A 26,569-nucleotide genomic window follows, 5' to 3' on the forward strand; every position below is an offset into this window, starting at 1 on the left:
CGGGGCCTCCGGCTGCTGCCGAGGACACAGGAGCCATCGCCGTCTTTCCCGGGGAAGGGCTCGGCGAAGGGGCCGCAGACGGGGCGGGCCGCTGCTACCGGCCGCCTCCTCCCGGCCCGCACGTGACCGCCCGGGGGGGGGCGTGGCCTGTAGGCCCGGGGAGCGGCTGTGCTCTCTCGCCGCGCCCCGCCCCCGCCCGCTGACGTCACCGCTGCGTGCCCCGCCCCTCGAGGTTGCGCGCTGACGTCGCGCGCGGCGGGGGCGAGCGGTGTGGCGGCGCGCGCGGGGATGGAGCTGCCGCCGGCGGCGCAGTCGGGGCGACCCCGCTCGGCCGGTGAGTGACCGCGGGCCGGGCCGGGGGGACCCCGTGGGCCAGGTCGGATCGGGGCCGGGGCTCAGGGGACCCCACCTGGGCCGGGCCGGGCCGGGCCGGGCCGGACCGGGGTCAGGGGGACCTGCCAGGCCGGGCCGGGTCTGAGGAACCCCGCGAGCCGGGGCCGAGGGGAACCCCCCGGGGCGGGCGCGGCGGTCCCGGCTGCACCTATCGCGGGCGGCCTCCCCCGCTTCAAGACCTGTTGTTTGGCTGCGCTTTCGCGCCCCACCCCCGCCCCGTTTTCCTGTGCCCGGTTCGGAGCCCCCGGGCCCCGACGGGCCGGAATGGGCTGACCGGGGCGGCTGGGCCGCGGGGCCCGGGAGCAGGTGGCCCCGGCGGGGGTGGCCGCGGCCCGGCGTCGGGCGGACCCGGCGGCAGGCGCAGGGCCCTGGCGGGCCCCAGCCCTCGGCTGCCACGGGGCCCGGTATTTTCGTGCAGAAACGTCTGGGAAGGCGCTGCCGGTGCGTGGGCTCTTTGTTGTGGAGGAGTCGGCTGTGCCCGACCTCACTGATTTTTAAGATTGCTAAAGTTTGGGTGTGTTCTTCACCTGTTCCTCCCTACTTCAGCTGTCTTTTACGAGATAATTAAGATGCTGATTACTTCGTTGTGCTGACATGCAAGTGAGCTCAAATTTTGCTGTTCTAAAAGCTGGTTTTCAGAGACAGGCCTTTAGAGAACTTCAGAGATGGAGCAGTGGCTTCTGAGCTTTACAGGGCCCCAAAGTCATGAGGCTTCAAACTGAAACTGTTTGTCAGCTTAACCTGTGTGTAACCACTGCTGTCATCGGTGACACCAGGAACCCCTGCGGTGCGTGGCCAACAACGCAGGTGCTGTGGGTTGAGGCATCACTTTCACTGCAGGATTCGATCAGTGAGGAAACTGGAGGAGGCTTCTTGGTGGGCAGAAGGTGTAAAGGCATGAACTGAGGGTATAAAGATCTGAGTGGAAGTGTAGAGGAGGAGGGGAGTAGCGTAACTACCACTGCGTCAGCAACGGAGTCCATCAGCCACAAACCTTAAAATAAAATGTTTCTGCATCGGGGAAGCCCTTCGTAACACGCATCTGGGCTACAGGCGTGGCTGTTGAAGTAGTAAAGCCCTGAACCTGAGCAGGAGGGTCCTCCTGAGCCCGTGGTGCTGTCCTTGCTGTGCACTGCCCGTCCTGTCCTAAGCTAAGCCAAGGTGTTGTGATGGCTTCGCGTTTCCTCAACAGGACAATGCTCCCCTCTCAGGGTAGATTCTTTGTCCATCTGGAAAAACCCGGTGGTGAGGAACCAGCCGGGAGGACGGTTCCTCTCATGGTGCTGGGGACAGTGGGGCCCCCCGGCTTGCGGGACTTGCATGGCTCAGTGACCTCCACAGCCTCGCAGGGTTCCTGTGCCAGACGGACAGTTCATTGGAGGTTTGTATCCGCTGTGTCCAGTTCAGCTGCCTGATAAACCCACGCAGCCCATCTGGAAGCCATTCAAAATATGGGAGCAAACTGAAGATGGGGGAAGATCTACTTTGTAGATTTTGCATTAGAAATAAATTGGGACTTCAGGTTTTCATGCCATTTAAAAAAAAAAAAAAAGATTTTTGCCATTAAAAAGTTCCGCCCCCAGCACCACTATGTACCATATAGAAATTGCTGGGTTTTGTTTTTTAAGCAGGTCTCTGGCATGGTTTGGGCTCTCTCACATCTTATTTAATCATAGCATTTAATAATTTAAAGCTGCATCTAATTCAGGTACAAAATTGACTAATTTTTTATTTTTCAGTGTGTTTAAAGAGGTACTTTCTTTAGGAAATGGTTCTATCTAGCAGGTCAGCCCCTGTTCTGGGCTGGGGAATGGTTTGGTGCCCGTCTGTAAGCTGCCGGTGTTTGCATGGAGCGAGCTGCTGCGGCTCATGCGGGAGTTAGGTGGACCTTGTGTTAGTATCTCGTCCCGTCTTCTGCGAACTGTTTTTGAACCATTCAAAAATAACTGGCGTGATAATATCTTGGGCTGGGTTTCTAGGAATTTTTGCTTAGAGGTCTGGGGGAGGAGTCTTCTCTCTCTACTTGCTTTCCACTTGCCTCAGCCGCAGCTGAGGCTTAGGGAGCTGGAACCACTGAGTTTAAGCTGTTGCACAGGTGAGCTGGCTGAGTGGCTTCCCCTTGATGTACCTGAAGTCTCCTCCTCACCCCTAAAGTAGTGGTGCTCCCTTATGTCTTGTCCTCTAAGACTTTGTGAGAGCAGCTTACTGCAGTGTGCTTGGGTACTGCTTGGCAAGACTTAGAGAAGATGGTACCCTCTTGATGAGGATGTGAGTTCCTTTAGAAGTAATAGGGGACTCAGGTTAACTCTCTAGGGCCGGTGGGAGGGTGGTATTTCAGTATTAACATGAGACTTGTTAAAGTGGTTTGTGGGCAACCAGCTGTAGGTGGCCCTGCCTGAGCAGGGGGCTGGACCGATGACTTCCAGAGGTCCCTGCCAGCCTCAACCACCCTGTGATTCTGTGAACTTGGCACAATGTTTAATAGTGGATAAACCGGCATCTTTGGAAAAAGTGAAGATATGTGAATGAAATGTGAAAGTGACAGGCTAGACATGATCTGTCAGCACTGCTAGAAATTGAGTAGTCTGCTAGGATTTAAATACTTAAAATTAAAATTCTTTAAACTGCTAAACGGTCGAGATGCTGGATGTCATCACAGCACGGTGAGCTGATTCTTTAAGCTTGAATATAAGCTCCAAATTCCTAAAATTGTTGCTCTGGCCAAGCACGTTAGAATGGTCACAGAAGGAAAAGGAAAGAAGGAGGAAACGAGTGATTGTGTGGAGTTAAATGTCTTTTTCACAAGATGAAGTCTCTTCATGCTTTCAGAAGCATTTTATGATAATGTAAAAATAGATGACCTTTTTTATTTGTAAAGAAGAATCCTATTGTTTTACCAAAAATACAAAAAACTTAATAAATAACAAAAACAATAACATTGTGCAGCTTTGATTTGGAACCTAAATCTGACTTGCTGTGTGAAATACAAACACAGAATAGAAGGTTTCTGCCCTGAACAGTTTACATTTTATTAACTTAAATCCAAATTAGATAAGTTAAGAAGTACACCAACACTCCTAAATGTTTATGCCATGCAGGAAGTCCCCTGGGATGTACTTGCATCCGTCCTGTGTTGGACTTCCATCACTCTGTGCTGGTCCTCGTTTTGGCCAGCAGCTTAGTTCTTTATTCTGGCACTGGTCACACAAGCGTTCCTATGTGAAAATCTGCAGTGAACATCCAGGCATCTCACAAGCTGTTTGTCTGAAACAAGGCACCCTGCAGTGTGGTGTTGTGTTGAATGCTTTGTTATGATCAAACATTATCTGAATGCTTAGAGGATTTTCCTCCTTGAGGTAACGTATTGGGGTAACGTACTCAGAATACAAGGTAACTTCAGAGGCTGCTGCTAATTTTTAAATACTTCAAAGCTAGCAGAAACCCAGTATTTCAAGTAAGAGTTACTTCTTTTTTCTGACGAAGACTGAATCTGTGGTGCTGTTTTGTTGCTTATCAGATGTTAATGGTGTTTCTTACTATGGTTGTTAATTTTGGCAGGTCTTTCTCCTCTACAAAGAAGCTTTGTTGCCAAGATTGACTCTGACAATGACCTACACTACTGACTGCAGATGCCTGCAAATGTAGAAGCCAATAAATCGTATCTCCTTCCCTCCCCTGACCTTCCCGTTTCACGTGGAATTTGTACTTCTAAGTATTTTTAATATTAGACCTCTGTTGAAGACATTTGGATTACAACTGTGAGCATACCTATGCAAAGAGACGAGCTAGCCTGAGCAATTTGGAGGTACGTATGCCCACTACGACTTACAACAAATGGGAAGAAAAAGCCATCTTACTGCAGGGCGAAGAGAACTCAAGGCATACATTTTCTAGATTCAGATTGATCTGCACCATTATTCATGGTTTTAGCAATGGAGTGTACATATGCACAGTGAGACTGTAGGAGCACCAGAGTATCCAGCTGGCATTGTATGGAGAGTGAGCTTGTTTGAACCTGCTGTAGGAATATTCAAAAGACTCCTTTTAGAAGAGCAAGTTGCTTGTGCTGTATGACCTGAGCCTTCTCCTCTCACCCTTTCAGTTCTTAAATGCCCCCAAGGTCTGTAGAGGTTTTCTTCTTCCAAGCATGTGACAGACGTGAAGTAGTCACTGAGGTGCACCTGGGAGGTGGTGGTGGTTAGATACAGTGTTCGGATACCTGCCTTGGCTTGGAAAGCATCTTCAATAAGGCTAGAAAAGAAGCAGGTCCGCTTGTCGTCCTATGCACGGGTCACAGCCACCCACCAGGGTTGGGTGGGCTTTGCTTTGTGCCTTTGCAGCTTTGTCCCACCCAGGTAACAGAAGATGCAGAACCTCAGCTGTTTCAGCAGTGCAGAAGTTCACCGACAGCCGTGTTTTACCTTAAGGCTTTTTATCTTGTACTTCCATATTGAATTCTAAACCTGGAATGAGGAAGTCGGCTAACTTCCTCTGTGTGGGCTTAGGAGAGGCCAGTGTGCGCTGATATCATCTGTTGACTCTCCTTTCGTAAACTGCTTGGATGTGGTTATCTTTTCTGTGGTGTAGGTGTTCATGCTGGCGCACCAGGGCAGTGGCAGTCTTATCAATTAATTGTGGGGTACAGCAAAAGGTAGCCAAACCCATCTCTGTCTTCCAGAAGAGACTAATTATTCATTAGTCTTATTTTTTTTAAAGGAAAATTAATGTGAAAATTAACGGGCTGTGTCTGTGATGCTGGTGCAAACACTAACTGGCAGGGGAGTGCTGTGCTGGGAAAGGATCCCTGCCTGCACTCCAGTTGTTCCTCCCGTCACCCCGCTACGAGCAGAGCTGGGATCGGGGAGGGGGGACAGCTCGGGAATTGTCCCTCTTACCAGTGGGCAGAACTTGGCGCAGCAAACGTTAGACAGGTTCCTCAGTCCAACCTAGCCATTGCTGTTTGGCGGTGGTACTATACTAAAATAGCATTGAGCAGAACAGTATGTTTGTTTCCTGTGAGCTGCTTTCATGAAAACCGGAGAAACGCACCAGAGCCTCAGGGGTGAAATGGTTTGCTGAGCTGCCCATCACGATCTTGGTGCGCATTTTAGGGAGTGTACCAGGGACGTGGACTCTGTGACCCAACTAGGTGCCTTTTTTTCAGTTGTATATAAATAAGTTACGGCCTCTGTAATTCCATCAATTAAAACTGGTGCACATTTCCCCAAAAAACTGCCGTTTGTGAAAATTGAACAATTCCTGCAGTAGCTCCAGAAACCTGTAAGAATTCGCAGGTTCTGTGTCCCTGACTGTATATCCCCGAGCAAGGTATTAAGCTTTATTTCTTTACCTGTAAGATGAGATTGACCTGTGTAAAACATTCTGTTTCATGAAAAGCATCATTTCAGTGTTGTCTGCGATAACTTCAGTTTCATTATTCAAACTCACATGACTAAAAGTGAATACTAATGTGCAGAGTGGCAAAGAATTTGAGTATAAGAGTAAGTTTTCTTTTGATGTGAAGAGATGGGCTGAAAGGTGAAATTGTGTACACTGGAGAATGTTGCCCTAAAACTGCCCTACAAGCTGTCTAAAAAGTTTCAAAGAATGTTAAAAGGCACTGGGTGTTGAGACGGATGGGAGTGCCCTTGATTCAACATGTGTGATGGGTTATGATAAGAAGTTTGCAGGTGCCTCCTTACCGTTCCTCCAGAGAGAAATTTGGCAGATTTCAGTATTTTTCAGTTTGGTGTGAGCTGGTTGGTCTCCCTTAACGAATTCCTTAGTGGCCTGTCCTTGTGCTGAAGTTATTGGCTGTTATTTTCCTGGAAGATGGTTGCCACGGTGATTATCCTGTTAGGATATAAATGTGTTTTTCATGATCTCCAGGTATACTAGTTTGGAGCAAAAAGGCCGTAGCCTTTTCTGGGATGGACACAAGTACTGTACCTATAGAGGCTCAGTGCTTGTAAATCACTGCCTATTGCAGAGCTCTGGGTGAGCATCTTATGCTTTAGTAAGATGAGATATCACTGGTCTGTGAGGAGTGTGTCACTGTGAGTCTGAGCCTGAATAATGGTTAAAATTAGAGGAAGGAAAATGAGCGGCTTTTGGTCAGGATCTGTTGTGATGGAACTTACCTGGTTCTGGCCAGCAATGGTTGACTGACTAATGAAGGGAGAGCGTTGATGATGGAAGACAGTCCCTTTGGGGTGTGTGGCACTGCAGTCCTTTGCCACGTCAGCTTTCTGCTGGGATGCCCTCTAGCTCCTTCAGCGTTCCCGTGGGAGCCGGGGTGCTGTTGGTGTTCAGCTCCGGAAAGGCAGGATGTGAGCTGTGGTCCCAGTGGAACCTCACGGTGCTACGGTGTGGGAGCTGCAGCTTGATGCCAAACCCTGTGCTCCCCTCCTCTGGTGCTCCCCCAGAAGCAGGGCTCCATGGTGGGGTTTGCCTCTGTCATTGCTAGGGGAAAGTGCGGGCTGATGTGGCTCAGTGGCCGTTAATTAACATCCCGTTCTTTGCTGGGGAAGAACATGAGCTGGGTATGTGAGCCTTTTCCTAATGGGAAGAGGTTGGTGAGTTCACATCGAGTACCTGAGAGGTTTGGCTGCTCAGTCTGGAGTGTCCTCAGGGAGCGAGGGCTTGTTGCTGGTGGTGGGGATGGAAGACTGGAGCAGCTCCTGCTTCTGCACTGCAGAGCACTTGCCATCCCTGCTGGTCACGCTTTTGCTGGGAATGTTGGTTTTCAGATGGTTTGTTGTGCTGAAAGTGTAAGTTTTGGTTCTGGTTTACCAAAGTCCTTAAAATGCTTCCAGTGCAATTTCAGTTTCTGTGAGAAGAAAAAAATTCAATGTGGTTTTTGGTTTAGTGTTGGTCTAACTCCTTGGTGAGTGTCTCAAGTTTTCACCTCTCAAAAGAGTCTGCTCTGGTTGAGACAGTTTAAGAAAACAGCATTTATTTATTTTTTAAAGCAAAATTAGTGTGTCACATGACATTCACAGAGTCACTTGAAGACATCCAGTGGATTTTAGCATCAGCTTGGATTTAACCCTGCTGCCTGAAAGATGCCTTTTTTTGTGCAAGGTTGTTAAGGAAGTGCTAGAATAGCATGGGTTTTCTGTTCTGTGGTCATGTTATATGAGACTTTGAAAGATAAGCATGTGTTTCAAAAAGAAAAGAACTGTCGCTGTCTCTAACCTTGCTCGGTCGCTTTGAGGATGGCAGTTTAGATTGAGGACATCTGTCACCTGAGCCCCCCCTGTGTAGGCCCCTGGCAAGTATATAGAGCGGCCACCCTGTGTGCGTGCTGGGGGCCCAGCTGGCTGGAAAGAGCTCTGCAGAAAGCGAGTGCTGGTGGACCCCCAAGTTCAACAGTGGTTCTGTAAGGGGCCGTTAACATGGGTCTTGCTTGGTTTTGGCTCTGGTTACAAGCCTGCATCTCCTCAGGGGCAGGAAACCTTCAGCCTTGTTTCAAACAAATCTGCTCCCTTTTTGTGCTGCTTTGGGTAAAGATTTTGTGGATTTTTTTTTTTTCATGTGGACTCAGCCATGAATGTGGGAGGAAACATTCTGATTTTGGCTGAGGCTTTAAATGTATGACTACTTCATTCCCATTGGCAAGCCAGTCGTCAAGCCCAATTTCTTTATACCAAAATCACCGAGTTAACTACTGTCTTTGTGCAGTTGGATGTGGAGGTGGATATTGAAGAGCTGGCACATTTGTGTGTGTGGCTGCTTAGCTGTGCTGTTTGTGCAATTTGCGTGTGTTCTCTCTAAAAAGGCATAATTAGATCTATTAGAAGAAAAGGACTGTAGATGGGCATCAGTATTTTTATTGCATAAGTCTAAAAAGTGTAGGCCTTTACTTCTTTTAAAAGCCTTCTCAAGACCAGTTAGCCAAAGTTGAATGTGTCTGACCTTGCAGTGAAATATTCATTATGTCCCTGCCACGAAAGGTGATTAAAAGTAAGTGTGGAAGAGTGATCATACTTCTGGTATATCAAAATTTGTGCTGAAAAGCTCCCACAGTGGTGCACAAGCAGGGCAGTAACCCCAGCGTGCTTGGGACGGACGTGTGGGTGTTGGATGAGCACAGGGGGATGTCACCGCTCCCGCGTGGCAGCAGCTCATGGACGGCCAGCGCTGGGCTGGTTTCCAGTGCCCGCTGTGGGGCTGAGCCGGGTCCCTTCCTCGGCTGGAGAAGCAGCCAGGCAACGTGTCCATGTACCCCAGGGCAGGTACTCTGACTGCTGGGGCTGCGCTTGGAGGCACCAGGGCTAGCTGGCCACTGCTCCTGCCTGGTAGGTACATAGGTGCTCAGTTACAGTGTTCCTTGTCTCAAGCTGTGCTCGAGCTACCTGACACTTGGAGAAGTGGCTGTAATGAGTCAAGTTAAAGCACATTATACCTGTATCCTGTTGCCCTTGGCAGCTGGTAGCTCAAGGCCCGCTGAGTGCAGGTAAGGAGGTAGTCCACACTGGTGAGTCCTCTCAGCCTCTCTTAGGTGTTGGCTGAGGGACTCCAAGCAGCGTTTGATGGGCAGACTGAACATTGTCTTTGTAGCACTGCAGGGAGGGACTTGCTAGTGCTTAATTAGGAAAAAAAAGAGCCATTTAAACAACCAGCCCCAGATTAAGACCATTACTGTTATACCAATATAGTTTTTAAGAGTTACATTTAATTAAAAGCTCCCTGGACTAGCTCACTTGAAGAAAGATCAGGAAGGACAATTTTCTTCTGAAGAGCAGGGATGAAACTGTCATATCATAAATATGAAAGACAATTTGGAAGTGGTAGAGCAATGTAAGCCATCAGTTTGTGAGTGAGTCCTGTTAACCTCTGGTCAGAATTTGTCTGTCTTGCCTGTTTTGTGTCACATTTAAGCAATTCTAATGCAATGAGCTGCCAGGTTTTGCAGCCTGCAAGCAGGTTTTTCCAATGACAGTGGTCTTCAGCCAGTAGAGCTTTTCAGGCGTCCTTCTCAACAGCATGGAGGGAACCGTCTGTAGAGTGGTTAAGGTACACTGCTTAGAGCAGATCTGGGTGACAGCATGGGGATGAGCATCGGTGTTTTGGATTAGCAGACTTTTCCCCATTTTTGGATCAAATGTAATTTGAGCTAGTCATTGTCAACTGTTTAAGTCAAACTTCTGCTTTGTAACTCATTTGATGCTAAATATCAGTGGAAGGCTTTCATGTACCTAATACCAAGAGCACCGGAGTCGATGGGAAAAGCATTGTGATTTTGCTGCACTGAATGAAAACTTCCTTTGATCTGTCTTTTAGTCTCAGTAAGTTGAGCCAACGCTTCTGAAAGATCAGAGAATTAATACTGGTTTTGAGTCATCAGGGGGAGTATTTTACCACTCTGTGCCAGGTTAGTTCTACTTTCTTCTTTCACAAGTCATTGTAAATATGATACTTTCCAGAATTCAGGGCTAAAAGCACATGTTAAAATCGTATGTAGTGTGGGTTGGTGGTAGGTGATATCTTTCTTTACAAGCCTGTTAATTTAACTTGCTTTAACCCTCTTACAATTCCAAGCCTGGAATAAACCTTTCTTCTGGAGCTAGAGGTGCTAAATCTTGCCAGCTTCTGTGCTGGCATTGTCACAGATGAATCTGCTGGGAGCTAAAATGAGAGGCCATCTCTTTTTTTTTTTTTTTTTTTTTTTTTATGGCTAGCATGCTTAAAAGTCTCTCTGAAATACCTGCAGTGTAACCTTTTGTCTTCCCTTGGAAGTGGAACGAAAATACCTGTATTTCCACTTTGTGGTTCACTTGCTCCTGACATTTGAGTCAGCTTTGACACACTGGAAGCGGCAGCATCTCCTGGCAGACGGCAGTGAGGGTGAGAGCAGCTTTGATATCTTCCTCCCCGCCCCTTCATCTCCTGAAAAGGTCCTGCCAAAATGTTTGGCATGGCCTAGTAATGTTGCATTTTTCCAGAGGCTGGAGAGTCTAATGCAAATGTTAATAATAGCAAAGGTGGAGAGTAGGAGTGCAGCTGACCACAGAAACCCTTGAGATGCTTCAAGGAATTAAACCTGTTCCACTGAAAGGTTTCTTTTAAAGAGGGGGAAGCAAAAAGAAACTGTATTACTCCTTTTCACCTGTGCAGGTGTAGAATTAATTTGATGTTTGAAGGTAGACTTTTATTGCTGTAGCGCTGCTCTGAGCAGGCTCGGCATAGGCTCCTGCCTGTGAAGGAGATGCCTCCAGAGCTGGTCTTAATCATGTTAATGAGGCAGTTGCATCTGCTGCGGTGAAATTGGACATACATGTTGGCAGAACATGCAGAAGTATTTTGCTTTGATTTTCCTGTGATGTTTATAGCATATACTAAGACCTGAATGATTATGTATTGGTACCTCTGCATGGTTCTTAATTTTGGAGAAGTCTTGATCTTTATTTTGTCGCTTTGATTCAGACAACAGTGTAAACTCTGAGTTACTGGGATGTTCGAAGAGGGATGGCAGAGATTTCAAGGGCAATTGCTTGTACTGCAAAACAGTAGAGACATTTCTGAAAACCAGTCACTCAGCTTTAAGCTGTTGCAGTTTCCTAATAAACAAGGAAAATTACCTAATCTTTGATATTTACATCTGTGGTCCTTATACTATGACCTTCCGCCTTTGCAGAAGAACTACTGGTTTTCATATTCACAGCAATCAGTGAGCAGTACTTCTAGGACAGCAATAATTTAGAGGTTGCCCATGGGTGGTAATGAAGATGCTTGATTCTCATGTGGGTGTATTCAGGAAGACGTTTCTTAAAAAGTAATTGGAAGGAGAAAGGGCTGAACAAAGAGATAAGGTCACAGCTCAGGGAAAAAAGGAAAGTTTATGTCCTTTGGAAAAAAGGACAAGCTACTTGGGAAGATTACCAAGGTGTAGTAAAGTTATGCAGGGAAAAGATTAGAAAGGCCAAAGCTCAGCTAGAACTTAACCTGGCCCTGGATGTTAAAAACAATAAAAAGAATTTCTATAAATATATTAATAGCAAGAGGAGGACTCGGGAGAACCTCCACTCTCTCCTGGATATGGGAGGTAACATAGTGACAAAGGATGAGGAGAAGGCTGAGGTACTGAATGCCTTCTTTGCCTCGGTCTTTAGCAGTGGAGTAGGGTGTCCCCCGAGGACCCAGACCCCTGAGCTAGCAGTTAGGGGCGGGGAGCAGGATGAAGCCCCCGTAATTCTAAGGGAGATGGTGAAGGACTTGTTCCAGAACCTCGTCATAAACAAGTCTATGGGCCCAGATGGGATTCACCCGAGGGTTCTGAGGGAGCTGGCAGAAGTGCTTGCAGAGCCACTTTCCATCATCTACCAACAGTCGTGGCAAACTGGGGGGGTCCCAGCCGACTGGCGCCTAGCAAATGGGACGCCCATCCACAAGAAGGGTCGGAAGGATGATCCAGGGAACTACAGGCCTGTCAGTCTGACCTCGGTGCCTGGGAAGGTGATGGAACAGGTCATCCTGAGTGCCATTATGCAACACATGAAGGATGCCCAGGTGATCAGGCCCAGCCAGCACGGGTTCATGAGGGGCAGGTCCTGCTTGACAAACCTGATCTCCTTCTATGACAAAGTGACTCGCTTGGTGGATGAAGGAAAGGCTGTGGATGTTATTTACCTAGACTTTAGCAAGGCCTTTGATACGGTGTCCCACAGTATTCTCCTGGAGAAACTGGATGCTTATGGCTTAGATGGGTATATTCTCCGCTGGGTTAAAAACTGGCTGGAGGGCCGGGCCCAGAGAGTGGTGATGAACGGAGTGAAGTCCAGTTGGCGTCCAGTCACGAGTGGTGTCCCACAGGGCTCGGTACTGGGACCGGTTCTCTTCAACATCTTTATCAATGATCTGGACGAGGGGATCGAATGCACCCTCAGCAAATTTGCAGATGACACCAAGTTGGGTGGGAGTGTTGATCTGCTGGAGGGTAGAGAGGCTTTGCAGAGGGATCTGGACAGGCTGGCTGGATGGGCTGAGACCAACGGGATGAGGTTCAATAAGGCCAAGTGCCGGGTCCTGCACTTGGGTCACAACAATCCCAGGCAGCGCTACAGGCTTGGGGCAGAGTGGCTGGAGAGCTGCCTGGCAGAAAAGGACCTGGGGGTGTTGGTCGACTGTCGGCTGAACATGAGCCAGCAGTGTGCCCAGGTGGCCAAAAAGGCCAACAGCATCCTGGCCTGTATCAAGAACAGTGTGGTGAGTAGGACCCGAGAGGTGATCGTCCCCCTGTACTTGGCACTGGTGAGACCCCACCTCGAGTACTGTGTCCAGTTTTGGGCCCCCTACCACAGGAAAGACATTGAGGTGCTGGAGCAGGTCCAGAGAAGGGCAACGAAGCTGGTGAGGGGTCTGGAGCACAAGTCTTACGAAGAGAGGCTGAGGGAGCTGGGGTTGTTCAGTCTGGGGAAGAGGAGACTGAGGGGAGACCTTATCGCTCTCTACAACTACCTGAAAGGAGGCTGTAGAGAGGCGGGGGTCGGTCTCTTCTCCCAAGTTACAGATGATCGGACAAGGGGTAATGGCCTCAAGTTACGCCAGGGGAAGTTCAGGTGAGATATTAGGAAATATTTCTTTACTGAAAGGGTTATCAGGCGTTGGAATGGGCTGCCCAGGGAGGTGGTTGAGGCACCATCCCTGGAGGTATTCAAGAGAGGAGTTGACATGGTGCTCGGGGATATGGATTAGTGTTGGGTGGTGTGGTGGTGTGTGTGTGGGTTGTGTGTGGTGTGTGTTTTTTTTTTTTTTTTGTTGGACTAGATGATCTTAAAGGGTCCCTTCCAACCTAGGTGATTCTGTGATTCTGTTGCTTGTTAAGAGAGTGTTTGGTATCTGTTTATCTGTGACTTGACTGCAATTTTGTCTTATCTACAGGATTAATATTTGAGCTTTCAGGAAGAAAAACTGTGTGCATTAGTTTTGCTGGTCAGCAGTATTAAATATAAAGCTGTAGGAAGGAACTGTTTCAACAGGATGTGGATCTGAGAAGAGGCTGATGTTGAAAAATCACCTTCTGGTATGTCTGTGAACATGCCACCCTGGCAGAGTACGAGCATGTGAACCATTAATGGATGCAGGGTTGGAAATAGTGAATACGTTTTGGTGTGCCAGAGCATAAAATCTTTGGCTGATGAACCCTCTGAAATGGCCATTGTTATTGTGCATGGGGAAGGCACGGGAAAAGGTGGCCCTCCCTCCTTCCCTCCCCACTTGTGCTCCAGGGAAGATGAGGACAACTCTTAATGCCTTTGAGTGACCTCAGGGTTCTGCTCCCACCCCCTTTTCCTCGTCCCGAACAAGCGAGTGGATGGACTGTGTAGGTCTGGTTTAGGCTCTTGAGGATTCTAGGAGGGGGGTTGTACATTCATGTTTTGTAGGGGCTCAGACATAGTGCCATTTTTGTCCCTGATTATCTTAAAAATCTTGTTAAGTTGCTCCTTGGTGAAGTGTAATTCATACATAAACACATTGCCAGCCTCTCTGTTACTTTATTAACAGTGTGCTGGACCAAGTTTTGGTGTTCTTTGGTGACACAAGTGACCTGTGGTGTATTGTTTAAATTGTGGGACTACGAAATGAAGAATCAATTTATAGTGCGTGTGTCAGTTGACTTAAGTAATCCTTTTACCAGAAGAATAGTGTTGGCTACCTTTATAAAACTAAGCAGCTGGCACTCTAAGCATGAGTTATTCCTAACTGCTATCTCTGCACGTTGCCTTCAAAGGAATCTAAGTGTTTTGCTCCATTATAAAGCTTTTGTTAAAGTACCTTCCCTGCTATTACCCTCAATGTTCTTCCCCTTCTTCAGCCCGCTGGAGGTTCATGTTTTGCATGTGGGCAGGCATTAGGCATGGGGGCTGACTTGCTCAAGACCTGGTAACGCGACCGAGGAGGCTGGTTTCGCCCAGGATGTCCGGTCTCTCAGCTGGTGCTTGAGCCACCACACTGGGGTCCTGCTGCATCGGCAGAACCAGAGGGGGAGTGAGGAGAGCAGAGATGGCACCGTTCAGCTGACTCCTCCTTGACTTCTGGGTAATGCTGGGAATAGGTTGAGGGGTTAGGGAAATCATTAGGCAGAAATCAGTAAAGCCTATTACCCTACTACATTGGGTTTGCCCTGTAATGCTGTCCTTGGCTTAAAAAATAGGCTGTAGGTCTCTTACTTTGCCCAGTGTCCCTTGTTCCTATTAAAGTGGCAGTTTCTCTCCATCCAGTGTGGCCTTTCTTGCTGAACTGAATGGTGCGGATTCCGTCTCCAGAGCACTGTGGATGAATTCAGTGAACTCCTTGGGCATGCCCCCTGCCACTCCTTGGTCTTTCATCAGAAGTAGATGGCTTTGGGCTTCCCTTTCTCTAAAATCTTAGGTGCAGAACCTCAACAGAAGTTTGACTCACTTCACATGTACTTGAAGCGGTTTTTTCCCCCTCATTTCTCAGCTGTGCTATTTAATATGCTGAGTCTCTCTGGTTTTGTCTTTCAGTTTGCTCTTTCAGCCATACTCCATTTCTGCTTTGCATAATGTACTGTCAGTGTCAGGATTGTGGCCGGGTGGGGGGGCTTTATATTTACCTGTATCTTGTCCCTAGTTTTTCTTTTGGACTTCAGTAGAATTCTAGGTGAATTCTTGGGTGGATTTTGGAGTAGGAAGAGGAAGAATTCCGTCTTGAAAACTACAGGTATCCTTTCCATTAAAAATAGTATTGCTTTCTGGTCTTTGTTAAGTTTTTTTCCCTGTATTCTACCGTCTTACCAATGTTGTTTGCATTTAATTATTTCTTGTACGTCTTTTTCTTCCATTCGTGTGCTAGTTCTCCACTCTGGCTTTTTAAAAATTGCTCTGTTAAATTACAATAAGTAAATACACCTGTTTCTCCAGGTATTGGGTGGTCATGCCAAAGCTGTTCTTTTGGATCAAATTATTTACTTTATTACTGTTGTCTTCCTCTTTGAATGTGTTCCAAACCGCAGTCCCCTTGAATTTTACACCCATTCCGGTTTCTCATGAGTTCCTCTTTCTGACGGGATTAGCTGTGAACACCCGGAGCTTTCTCTCCTTATTTGCTCTGCTGCTTGTTGCTGCTGAACAATGATGCTTTTAAAGTATCTTAATCCTCCTGTGGATATGAATCACATGCTAGGGTTCCCAGTTCCCATAGTGTGTGGTTTTCCAGTGTGTGGCTATTGCCTCTCTGGTCTTTCTTGCTAAACTGTTTGCCTTGAAACATAATCCATTTTGGGATAAATTTCTGCAAATTATTTGGGATTTCTCAAACCAACTTGGACTGTTTCTTAATAAAAATCATTCTTTCCCTAAAGCAACTGGAAAAAAAGCAACAAAAAAAAATTCTTTTGCCAAATAGGAGATGCTTCCCATTCTTCCTATCTGAGACCCCTGCTAACTGTGGTTTGCACCTCCATGGTGAGCTATAAAATTGACCTATTTATGGAATAAAAAAAGATGAGGGTTCCTTAGGTAATCGTACTTCAGCGTTAATGTTAAGGGTTTGAGATATATAAATACAGCATAAATAATAGGTATTTGAAATATTCTCAAAAAAAGTCACAATCTTTTCTGTTTTCTTTCATTAAAGTAATTTTTCTTCCCTATTTCTACAGTTCTGTGCTGTTCGTAACAACTACTCCAGTTGCAGATAAGTCAGCTCTGAGCTGGGTTTCAGTGGTAACTTCAGAGTTCATTTATTTACATGGAGCTTCTGACAGAAAATGGGAGATGTGATTTGTGTGTCAGTGAAGGCTGTGATTCGCTAGGGAGAAAATACGAGTAGTTTTCATGGCCTCGCATCTCCCAGCCTGTCTGTGGACACTGGGAAGTGGGTTCTGCAGTGTAAAGGCTGGGAATTGGCTTGAGACAAAAGCATCCCTTGACCTACAGGGTCCTGTCGTGCTGTAAGGCATATCTATGGAGACCTCCCTGGCAGAAGCTCTTACAGTTCTTATAAATAAAAAGAGCAAAAAGATGGGTAGATTGGCTACGAAGTTGTTAGCAGTGCCTCATATGTTCACAATGCTTCATGGATTGTGCCTAGTTCTCCACTCATACTATTGTAGAAATGCAGTTTCTTCTATGTAAAGATCTTCTTCAAAAATACGTTCATTCATTTTTTCTAAGTTCTTCATGTTTGCTTTCATCTCTTTCTTCATATTCTAGCATCCCACTTCAGTGATTCTGATTAATGTTTTCTTTATTTCTGCTGTCTGCTTGGAGGTGGGAATCTGGTGTGTAATAAAACAGTGAAAATGCCCCCGTTGTGCAGTCTTATAGTATTTTCTGGGTGCTAATGTCTTCTGAAGCTTTTACCCCTGTTTGCAAGAACTAGTTGAGTAACTAATCACCTTTGGAAAATCTGGGTGATTTAGTTGTGTTTCAGAGCGGTATGTGAGTGACTAGAGAGATGTGGTCACAGGGTCTGCTTACAGCTGTCCTCTTGTCCTCTGTGGTGTTCTGCTAGCCGGCCTCTGGCCTTAGCTTGCCCTTGTGGCCGACACACTGAGCATCATCAAAGTGCCCTTGAACTACTCTGTCCCCTGCTTTGGGCAAGGAGAGGGAAGCCAGGATGGTGTCCTTGGGCGCCGAGTGCTTTGCCGAGTTTGGACCTACAGCTTGGAATCCCTCTTGCGCGTTGTGTGTGAAGGCTGTGGCTGGGCCCATGGCCACGTCCTCACGTGGACACGTTGGGCCAGTGGGTGGTCTGGTGTGAGGGGAGGGCACAGGGCAGGGGCTATGGCTGTGGAGGACGGGCTGGTGCTGTTGGCAGCCTGGTGAGGTGGCCATTTGCATGGCAGCGGTTTGGCCAAGGGGACGGGGTCCCCGGGGAATGAGCTGGAAGGTGCTCATGTTTCAGGGTGCTCGAGTTCCTGCCTGCTGTTGGGTGAGCTCCAGATAACCGAGAGCAAGCGGTTTGACCTGTGCCCAGGATGTCTGAATGACTAAAGAGGAGGAAATAAAATCTGTGTGCACCAGTCTGACCTTGCAGGCTGCAACCCTGAACCCTGCCTGGGCTTCCAGCGCAGACTGGTGGCCATAAGCCCCAAGAGAAAAAGTTCCTTCACAAGAACTTCTTGATTAACTTTGTCAGCTTCTGCTTTAACTTCAGTTATATTTGTATCACTTCAGTTATTTGAAACAGTTTAAAATAGCCCAGCTTCCAAAGGCACTTACATTTAAATGAAAAATAAAATAAAAATAATTACAAGCTGGAACCATGCTTACTGTTGTTTGTGTACATCTTCCCATTTCCAAGAATTGCATCTCATACCCGATTTCTTTTGCAGTTTTGTTCAGTGGAGGGACTGCTGTATGTCAGCCATGCTAAAGGGCAAGTGATGGAGGCAAGTACTAGTTTATATATATTCATAGTTATCTAATACTGTTTTTGCCAGTTTCTCCTTTTGAACTGTTTTGTTTCCCAGTGCTGCTGTGAAACAATTGCACAAATTAAGGACTATATTAGCATGCTCTGGGATGTAATAATTTTAAAACATCTGCTCGGTGTGACTGTATATGGAATTGTTAATTTTGTCCCTGATGTGCTGTATTCTCGTATGAATAAGAAATGTGTGGTTTTGAACTTCATGCTATAAAGTACTCTATTTTCTCCCTCAAACAGAGTATAAAGGTTGTTAAAGAATGTAAAGGTTGTTATAAGCGGGAAGAAAACAAGCACAAAACTTGAATCCTAATCCAAATAAACGTGCCGATTAATTCTGCCGATTCACGGTGCTTCACATTTATGAGGTGGTTTTTTTTTTTTTCCCCAAAAGTAGATACTAGGACAAATGGTAGTTTTAAGGGTCTTCACACCAGGTACGCAGTTTGAAAAGCCCTTTCAAGCTCACAACAGACTCGCCGTATGGAAATATGACTAGGCAGATGAGCACACTCCCCATAGGAGTCTCTTAAAGATAAGGTCCTAAAGATAAGAGTCAGTGACCAGCCAGTGATAAGAGTCAGAAACCAGCCACAGAATATTTGGGGTAGGAGTGACTCGTCTGTGAGCTAACTTAGACTGATTTGTTTCAGGTTGGTTTGTAAATTGACCTAGGGCTAATTTAAGCAGGTTAACGGTTTCCAGCAGAGAATGCTGGGAGCTCTAGTTAGACTGAAGGGGTGTTTATCAGCATCAGCCATGTGGCCAGTGGTAATTTGGACAGAAAGTGTGCAGGAGATCAAAAATATACTGGTTAGGGAGTATATTGGGCGTCTTTGCTATGAACTACTGTTCCTCAGTGAGTACTGACTGAGGAATGAATACTGAGGGAATTAGCTAAAATGAAAAAGGCAGTTATGGGTCAACTGTCAGGTTTGTATTTTATACGCCAAATAATTTTGGGACTCTTGCTTTTTAGCCAGGGAGGTTTGTTCACTGAACCATTTGGAAAATCTAGTTTTGCCTTTTTTCCCCCGAAACTTAAATTGAGTGGAGACCTGCAGTTCAACTTTCTGGAAAACCTGTTACACGAGAAAAAAAGAAATACTAAGAAAGAGTGAGCTCAGAAGTCAAAGCATAATATTAGTCATTCACTAAAGGTTGGTTGCACAATTTTTTGATTCCACCACACAATTTCTACATGAATATGGATAAATATATTATTCTGGGATGTAGTTTATTACTTTGCATTGAATGTGTTATTGATTAAACTGGCCAATATATTTGGCTTATAAGATGTTCATAGTACTGAGATAAAATCCTGTATGATTCCAATATTTTGCTTTCTGTAAGTACTGAATTTCATCTTGCCTCCAGCTGATAGCAACGACATTTGAGGGGGGGAAAAAAAAAAAGTGTGAGGCAGCTCTTCTGATATTTTTGGATGCCAATTTGGAAAGCGTTTTGGAATATCTGTTTAACCCATTGTGTCAGGTTTCAGATGCACAAAATTGAGAGCACTCTAATTGTAACCTCCATGCATTATGTTTCTGCAGCTGTTTTAAGATAAAAATGATTGCTCTCAAATCCCAAACATATGTTGCACTTCAAATAAAATGGGTTCTTTTTTAAAGTGCAGGCTGCTTTCTGCCAAGATTGAGGTAGACCTCTCTGATCTGGTTTCTGTATAGAAGCCTAATCAAAGCTTTCTCCTGCAAGAAAACAATGCTCAGCTTCCGAGCGTGTGATCTCATGGCGCTGATGTGAAGCTGTCACATAGCGTGTCCGTCTGTCCTTCCCCCGCTGTAGTTCTGCAGGAGCTGTACAGAGCCCATATGTAGGTAGAGCCGCTGTCCTGCCACGCTGCTTGGTGAGCCTCAGCTCTCCCAGAGACGCTGCCTGTCCCTCTGCCACCCACACACGCTGCTGCTCCCGCTTAGATCGGTTGCTTAGTCTACCTTTAAAAAGGCATTTTTGTTTTCCCTGAGAGCTTTGGACAGACTATGCCAATTGAAACCATTGCACTTGCCTGTTCTTGCTTGGAGACAGATTTTCACATCTAGTTTCCAGTGCCATCAGTGGATGTTGGCAGTAATAAGCCATTTCTTACTATTTGGAAATGCATAACTGATTTGGAAATGCTCTGTTTTCTTGCATATATTAAATACTGTGAAGTTAGGCTTTCTGCAGGAAAATCAGGTAGGCAGAGCAGACCTTACTTTTGAAGTACAAATTACCAGGTCCTTGTCGAGGGACAGAATTAATTCTGCCACAGACACTAACATGCTCCTCAAGTTTAACCTCATGTGCCGTTACATACTGTTACGGGCTTGTTCATAATAAACAAAACCCCACTGGTTTCTCCTTGCTTCTCCCCCTTTTGAACAGCTTTTTTACCTTTCTTGCTTTCCTTTCTGCTGGGCTTCTTCCCCCAGGCGATGACTGACTTGTCTCCTACCAGCTTTGGCTTCTGCGTACAGCCTAGGTGCAACTAATGCCTCATGGAGGGATGCTTGGACAACCGATACCTTTTGTTTTGTTAATGGCATGTTTTGCGCGTTGGATTTTTTAACCCACTACTTTCTGCATGGATGTATAATAATGACTCTTTTGTTTAACATTAGATAAGCATGAGATCACCGTGGCACAGCTGCATGTGTAGTCACTCTTGAAGCAATTGCACACCTAATTGGCTGACAATCTTGGCATTTTTAAAACAAACACAAGCCTTTTAAAGAAAGGGGACGCATTTATGTATGAATAGTCACATAAACCTGTTGGGTGTCATCAATGGAGCCCTCTGGCACTGAACAGTTGTGTGATGACCCTGATCCTGGAGGCAAGTCCCAAGATCAAGAGACCAAAAAACAACATGAATCAGAGCAGAAATTGTCCAAAATAACCCATAATGCTTTGGAGAATATTAATGTGATTGGTCAAGGCTTGAAGCACCTTTTCCAGCATCAGCGCAGGAGGTCGTCAGTCTCTCCGCACGATGTGCAGCAAGCTCAGGCTGATCTGGAGCCTGATGTGGATCTGGAAAGCCAAAGCGTCTGTGCTGAAATTGATGGTGTCTCCACCCACCCCACAGCTCTGAACCGGGTGCTCCAGCAGATCAGAGTGCCACCTAAGATGAAGAGAGGGACCAGCCTGCACAGCAGGCGGGGCAAGGCGGACGCCCCAAAGGGGAGCCCGCAGATCAGCAGGAGGTCTGCCCAGGACATTCAATCAGGCCGGCCTAGATCCTCATCGACTACGGATGCGCCCACAAACTTGTCCGTGATGGAGATTGCTTCTTCTATCTACGTAGGTGGAGAGGAGGCCACGGCAGCAGCAGTAAGTTACTCAGATTTATCTTTGGTCTTTATCATCTCCTTGTACGTTTTCTTAAGCCTTTTGAATCTTGTTTTTAAAAGCAAGTTTCTTACAGCAAACGCTAATGCTACTGTGTTCAAAAGCTGCTTCGGTGGTGAAGCAAAGACCTTAAAAGATGCAAGCATTAGTCATTTTCTCACATGGCAGGTGGCTTATTTTATATGTATTTGATGAGCGAAATGAGAGCTGCCTTTGAAACACGTTGGGTTGGTTGGATGGCACACCACCATCAAACACAGGGCCAGAGTAGTCCTCCTTAGCAGCTGTTATCTGGTTCCTGCAACAAAGCCTTGTGTTTACGTACATGGGTTTTTTCTTCCCCTCTAGCTTTATCGTGTATTTTATGAAAGTGAGAGTGAGTGGTGCTGTTGAAAGGCTCTGGGAATGCTGGCTCTAGCCTGTGACTGAACTGCCGTGCCAGGCTGAGTGAATCTGATTCAGATCAGCCGGGCTCCTCTGCTGATTCGGGGTCACTGCTGTCTCCTCTGGTTTGTCTGCCTGCGTGGAGAAAGCATTCACTGAAAGGACGGTCTCTGTTCTGTGGCATGTTCTTGCAAATCTGTGCATATCGGCTTATAGATGATATCAAGAAATAGTGTTTCTCTTACCATCTCTTCTTTCCCAGATCAATACAGTTGAAGCACTCATTTTTTTGAAAAACTAGGTTTCTGATTTAATTTTAGCCATAACCTGTATTTTCCTAAAAATCTTTGCAGGCTTGTTCATTGGAGGGCAAACCCTTTGATAAAGATAGGAATAATTGTGAAACTGATTTCTGGTTCGTATGCTCTTAATTAAAGAGGGTCTGACCATGACTCGTGGACCAAGAGAAACAATCCTGCTAGTGATTGATGCTGTTGAGATAGTGTGGCCCTGAAGCTTCCGTAGATCTTTTGCTGTGAAAATTTGTTCTCACATACTGCAGTTTCTTTGGTGTTGGCTAGATGATGATGGATTGGGGCTGAATAAGATCTCAGTCATCTGGGGGTTGCTTCACCTTTCCTCTGCCGCAGGATTGTTCCCTTGTTGTATGTTGTCTTCCTCTCCTTGAAGCCTACTTTGAAATGCTCCAAGTGAAAAGTGTTTCAGAACGTTCGGCCATATAATATGCTTTCAGTGTATTTCCCTGATAGTCATCTGGAAATTAGCATATCTTGCATTTATAGATGGTAATTACAAAGTATTAGCATAAATTACAGTATCTTTATAAGGCAATGGGTGAAGTCTCCTCTTGGGAGAAGCATTGGAGGAGTCTTCCTGAAGCTGTATCTGAGGTTTTTGTTTCTTACCAACAGTTAAGAGAAGAGAAGTGGTAGTAAAGTAGTTGGGAAAAGCGTACGCTCCCCTGGGATGGGTTAACTTTGCAACTGAGCCGTGCCAGTTCAGGTTTATCTGCTTACTGGCTCTCTTTGCATTGTCAGTGAACTCGTTGATCTTTGTTTCGGGAGAATTTAGGGGAAAGTTGGCAGTTTTCCGGGTTTGTGCCCAAATCCAGCAAGTTAAGTTTAGCAAGTAAAGTCTGGTTCGTTGGTTTAAAACTGTGGTTCTTTTACTTTGTGTATGAACAGCGAGATTGAACAGGCCTGAGAAATTAGGTAAGTAATATGGCAGTGTGGCAAAAGACCTGGAGTGAGCTGTCCTTTCTCCTTTCTGTCACCTGGTCTGACAAAATATTACCACCTTTGCCTAGACCCGTGGTCTCCAAAGTGGGGCGTGCACAACACAGTCCCTTGGAGTGTGGGAAGAAAGTATTTTTTGTACCATTAATAAGTAAAATAATTATTGAAATTATGTCTTTTTATCTTTCTTTGCCATTTTAATTTCAATCTTTGTGTATGTTTTATAATGTACCTAATATATTAGTTCAGTTGTACATGTATATAATTTATAAATGGATGTACATGTGTTGACAGTCCATGCTCAAGTTTTTTACCAGTAGGTGTGTGCAGTCAAAGCTTGGAAATCACTGGCCTGGATGAATTGATCACTGGGCAGGAGTGACTGGAAAAACGAGAACTACTAATCCGGCAGTAACTGCATTCTGCTACATCTGCTGTGTGCGAGAACAAATTTAGGAGTCAGATTTTGGTAGATGTGGCCTTTGATGACTGAGAAGCAGCAACTGTGGCTGTTCTTCCCGCTGACAGCGTCCCATCCTGCGGGGTGGTTCCTGTGAGCGGTGGCTCTTCTGCCCCTACGCCGAGCCGTGGTCTGGGAGGGAGGAGAGCGGCTCCCGGTGCCGTTTGCCGTGCCCGCAGCTGCTGAGCCCGGGGACTTGAGGGAAAAGGACTGTTTGGGCTTTGTCCCCTCCGTGTTGGAGAGAGAAGGGAGGGGGCTGGAGTCTGAAAGAGGAAAACTAAATGTATGTGAAGAAATGCCTTTTTGGGTGGCTAAACTCTCCAGAAACCTCTGTGACCTGTTGTCCCTCTGTGGAGTTTGATGAATTACCAGCTGCTTTTTAATACTTGCGTATTGCAGCGTTTTCCTGGGAGGCGATAAAGGTGCATTCTACTGTCTGAAGCGACATAACCAAGGAAACGCTGCCTTGGTTTTGGTCACTCTTTGGGGAAATACACCTTTGTCTGGTGTCTCATTTGGATATTTTGGTCTGGTGGAGGAGCTTTGTACAGCGTTTATGGTATGCCCCAGCTCACCTCAAAGTTAGGTCTTGCCCAAGAGGGTTTTCCTTTGTGGTAGCAAATTGGTGGGGAGAAAAGGGCAGAGAGTGTGTTCCCGCTGTTCCTTTAGCGTTATTGTAATTTCAGTGTTTGAGTGTTTATGCTTGATTATTGGCATTTGTTAAATATAGCATTCTGCCCAGAGATGCAGCAAAACAGGAACCTTCCTGACTCTGTGGCCTTCGGTGGGCTCAGGGGCCGGGCTGCCCTCAGACCCCCCCCCCGCCTTCTCCGAGTAACCCAACGGCAAAACCCTCGGGTGGGAAAAGCTGCAGTTTGTGTCAGAGATCTGACGTGCCCGAGCGTGGGCAGGGCTGGCTCTGCGCTTATTTACAGATGGCAAATTACAAGATAAATACGGTGTTAAATTCAAGATGCAGTTAGATGACCTGTTGCTTGCCTTTTTCAGCATTTTGCAGTTGTACTTCCAGGTGATGTACATTTTTTTCTCTTATGAGATTGCTTAATCCCGTAGTCTATCTCAAATGTAGTCTTTCCCCAATCCCAGTCCTGCCTGAAACATTGTCACATCCTCAGGGAAGACGGGCATAAATTGTAAATGTGTCTCTAACCAGCTTCAGCTGGGATCAGAGTTGATCAGCCTGGAGGAACATCTGGTTTCTGCCCAAGGACGGTGATACCAAGAGATGCTCTAAATAACCAAGAGGGTTAAAAAAAAATTAGGGGTCAAAAAATGGGAGTCCCTATTCCCACCACCTCGAGAAGAGCTCGAAAGACTGACTTGTGCAGTGTTGCTATGAAATCCGCACAATTTGGGGAGCTGCAATAGTCTCATGAGTGGCCTTTGACTTACCTTGCGTAGGAAAGATGGGGAAAAAATGGAAAATACAAATGGCTGGGGTTTTTTTTCACAAAGAAGGGCAAACTGTTTTCTGTTCTGTGTCCTACAAACAGCACCGTGTGTGTTGCGGTGTTAACACCCTATGGTGCAGTCATTCCAGTCGGAGACACGCTGTCTCAGCCACAGCCTGTGTCTGTAGGTGTTGGGCTTCAAGCGTGTTGATTCCGCTTGAAGTTACGAATTAACGGCAGAGAGGGGGCAGGTGAAGTGCAGATGCTTGTACAGCCCCGAGTAACGTATGACAGCTTGTACTGACTTCACAGTGTAACCATGGAATGCATTTAAAAATCAGCTACATGTAAATTTTAAATCGCTGGTAGGATCAGTAGCAGATGATGATTCAGTGAGATCAGGAGAGCGTGATGCAGCTGTTTGTTAAATCAACCCTATAAAAGACATGGGTGCATTTGGCACGTGAGGAGCCAGCGTGGCATTGTCTGCCACACTCATCATTTTCAACTAAATCAATGAATTGCTAAATTGCTAAAACTATTTGTTCAACAATTTGTATTGCAAAATTAGTCACAACACAGTTCAAATGATGGAGTCAGTAAAGAGGCAAGTAAAATCTGAAATTTTTAGACCAAACTTAAATGCAACAGGTGTGAAGTTAAATGTAAATTCAAACTTTAAGCACTTTAAGTTATGAGACATTTGAATTTTTTTCACATAGTGTTACTTTAACCTTAAATTTTCCTAATTTATTTAGTCTCATTAAGACTAAATTATTTAATGAAGTTTAAGAAATAGAAATAATTTATTTAAAATGTCTGGCAGATAGGATTCACTGATCAGGGTTGAGAGTCCTTTAGACCCCTGGGTTCTACTCAAGTCTGTATTGATTGTGGATACAGCAGACCTTCACTTGATTATTTTTGTTGTTGTTGTTCATTTTTTTCATATTTACTTTCTCAAGACTTTGCCTATTTGTCTCCTTCAGCTCTTCCGAATCTTATCTTTTAAATAAGTTTGGCACTTTTATTCCCCCCCAATAAAACACTACCAATTTCACTTCCTTGATTTTGGTGTTTGCTGATGACAGTGAAGAAACACTGACTCACCTTGCCTCAGAAGGGAGTGTTTCCTTTGAAATTCTTTCAGAATTAAATAAGTCCAACTATAATTAGAAAATATGAGCTACAGCGTTGATCCATCTGTTGTGCACATATGGGCTATACAAACTAGAAGGACAAAGAAACAACATATATGATGGGTAAGTGATTTAATAATGACAAAAACTGCATAACATAGGAGCTGCAGGCAAGCAATGTAATTCTGATTTTTCTGATTCATGTTTTCTGTCATCATATGATCTGCTGGCACCGCCCGCTGTCACGGGGCAACCTGGTTTTGCGTGCAGGAGATGCAAGAGATCTGCCAGCTCTTGGGGAGCTCCTCTGTGCCCCTTGGGTTCTTTGTGACAAACCGCACTTTCCTTTTTGTGCTGTAACCCTCTTACACCCCCCCAGGAGGTTTAGGAGATCAGTCTCCTCAAAAAACTGTTTCCTCAGCCCAAGAGGGGGTTTTGTTTTGTTGCTTTGGATTATTTTTCCCCTCCCCATGTTTTATTTGTGGATGCTGCAAAGTTTTGGAGGTGAGTTTTTGGGGCAAGTTCCCCAGGGAATCGGTCAGGCTGGAGCTGCTCGTGAAGGCAGCAGAGATACCTGCTTGGTGTGATGGTGTCGTTCAGAAGAGGTTCTCTTACCACACCAGCAAACACATAATAGAATCTCTTCTGTGTCTTTGTGTGGCACTAGTTCATGTGAAGAACAGGGTGAAGCCTGGCGGAGCTGCCAGAGTTTACCAAGGGGGCATAGTCCCTTCCAGGTGAAGGTCAGAGCTGGGGTACTATTTGAACTTTGCT

At 45.9% G+C, this 26,569-nt stretch overlaps 1 protein-coding gene across 5 annotated transcripts in view; it reads left to right on the forward strand.

Annotated features, from left to right (window-relative positions):
• The first annotated feature begins 242 nt into the window (after window positions 1–242).
• The window catches only part of TMCC1 (transmembrane and coiled-coil domain family 1), an 87,906-nt gene continuing 61,579 nt past the window's right edge, over window positions 243–26,569 (forward strand). For 2 of the 5 annotated variants that reach the window (XM_074151459.1, XM_074151460.1), the window contains exon 1: window positions 20,581–21,126. In XM_074151459.1, coding sequence (XP_074007560.1) covers window positions 20,581–21,126 — 546 coding nt within the window. Of the gene's footprint in view, window positions 335–3,951; window positions 4,199–17,695; window positions 17,753–20,580; window positions 21,127–23,104; window positions 23,114–26,569 lie in introns of those variants that run through there. The other 3 variants (XM_074151462.1, XM_074151457.1, XM_074151461.1) reach the window with 3 other exon arrangements.

The sequence above is a fragment of the Numenius arquata genome, chromosome 8, assembly GCF_964106895.1.
Source record: "Numenius arquata chromosome 8, bNumArq3.hap1.1, whole genome shotgun sequence".
NCBI lineage: Eukaryota > Metazoa > Chordata > Aves > Charadriiformes > Scolopacidae > Numenius > Numenius arquata.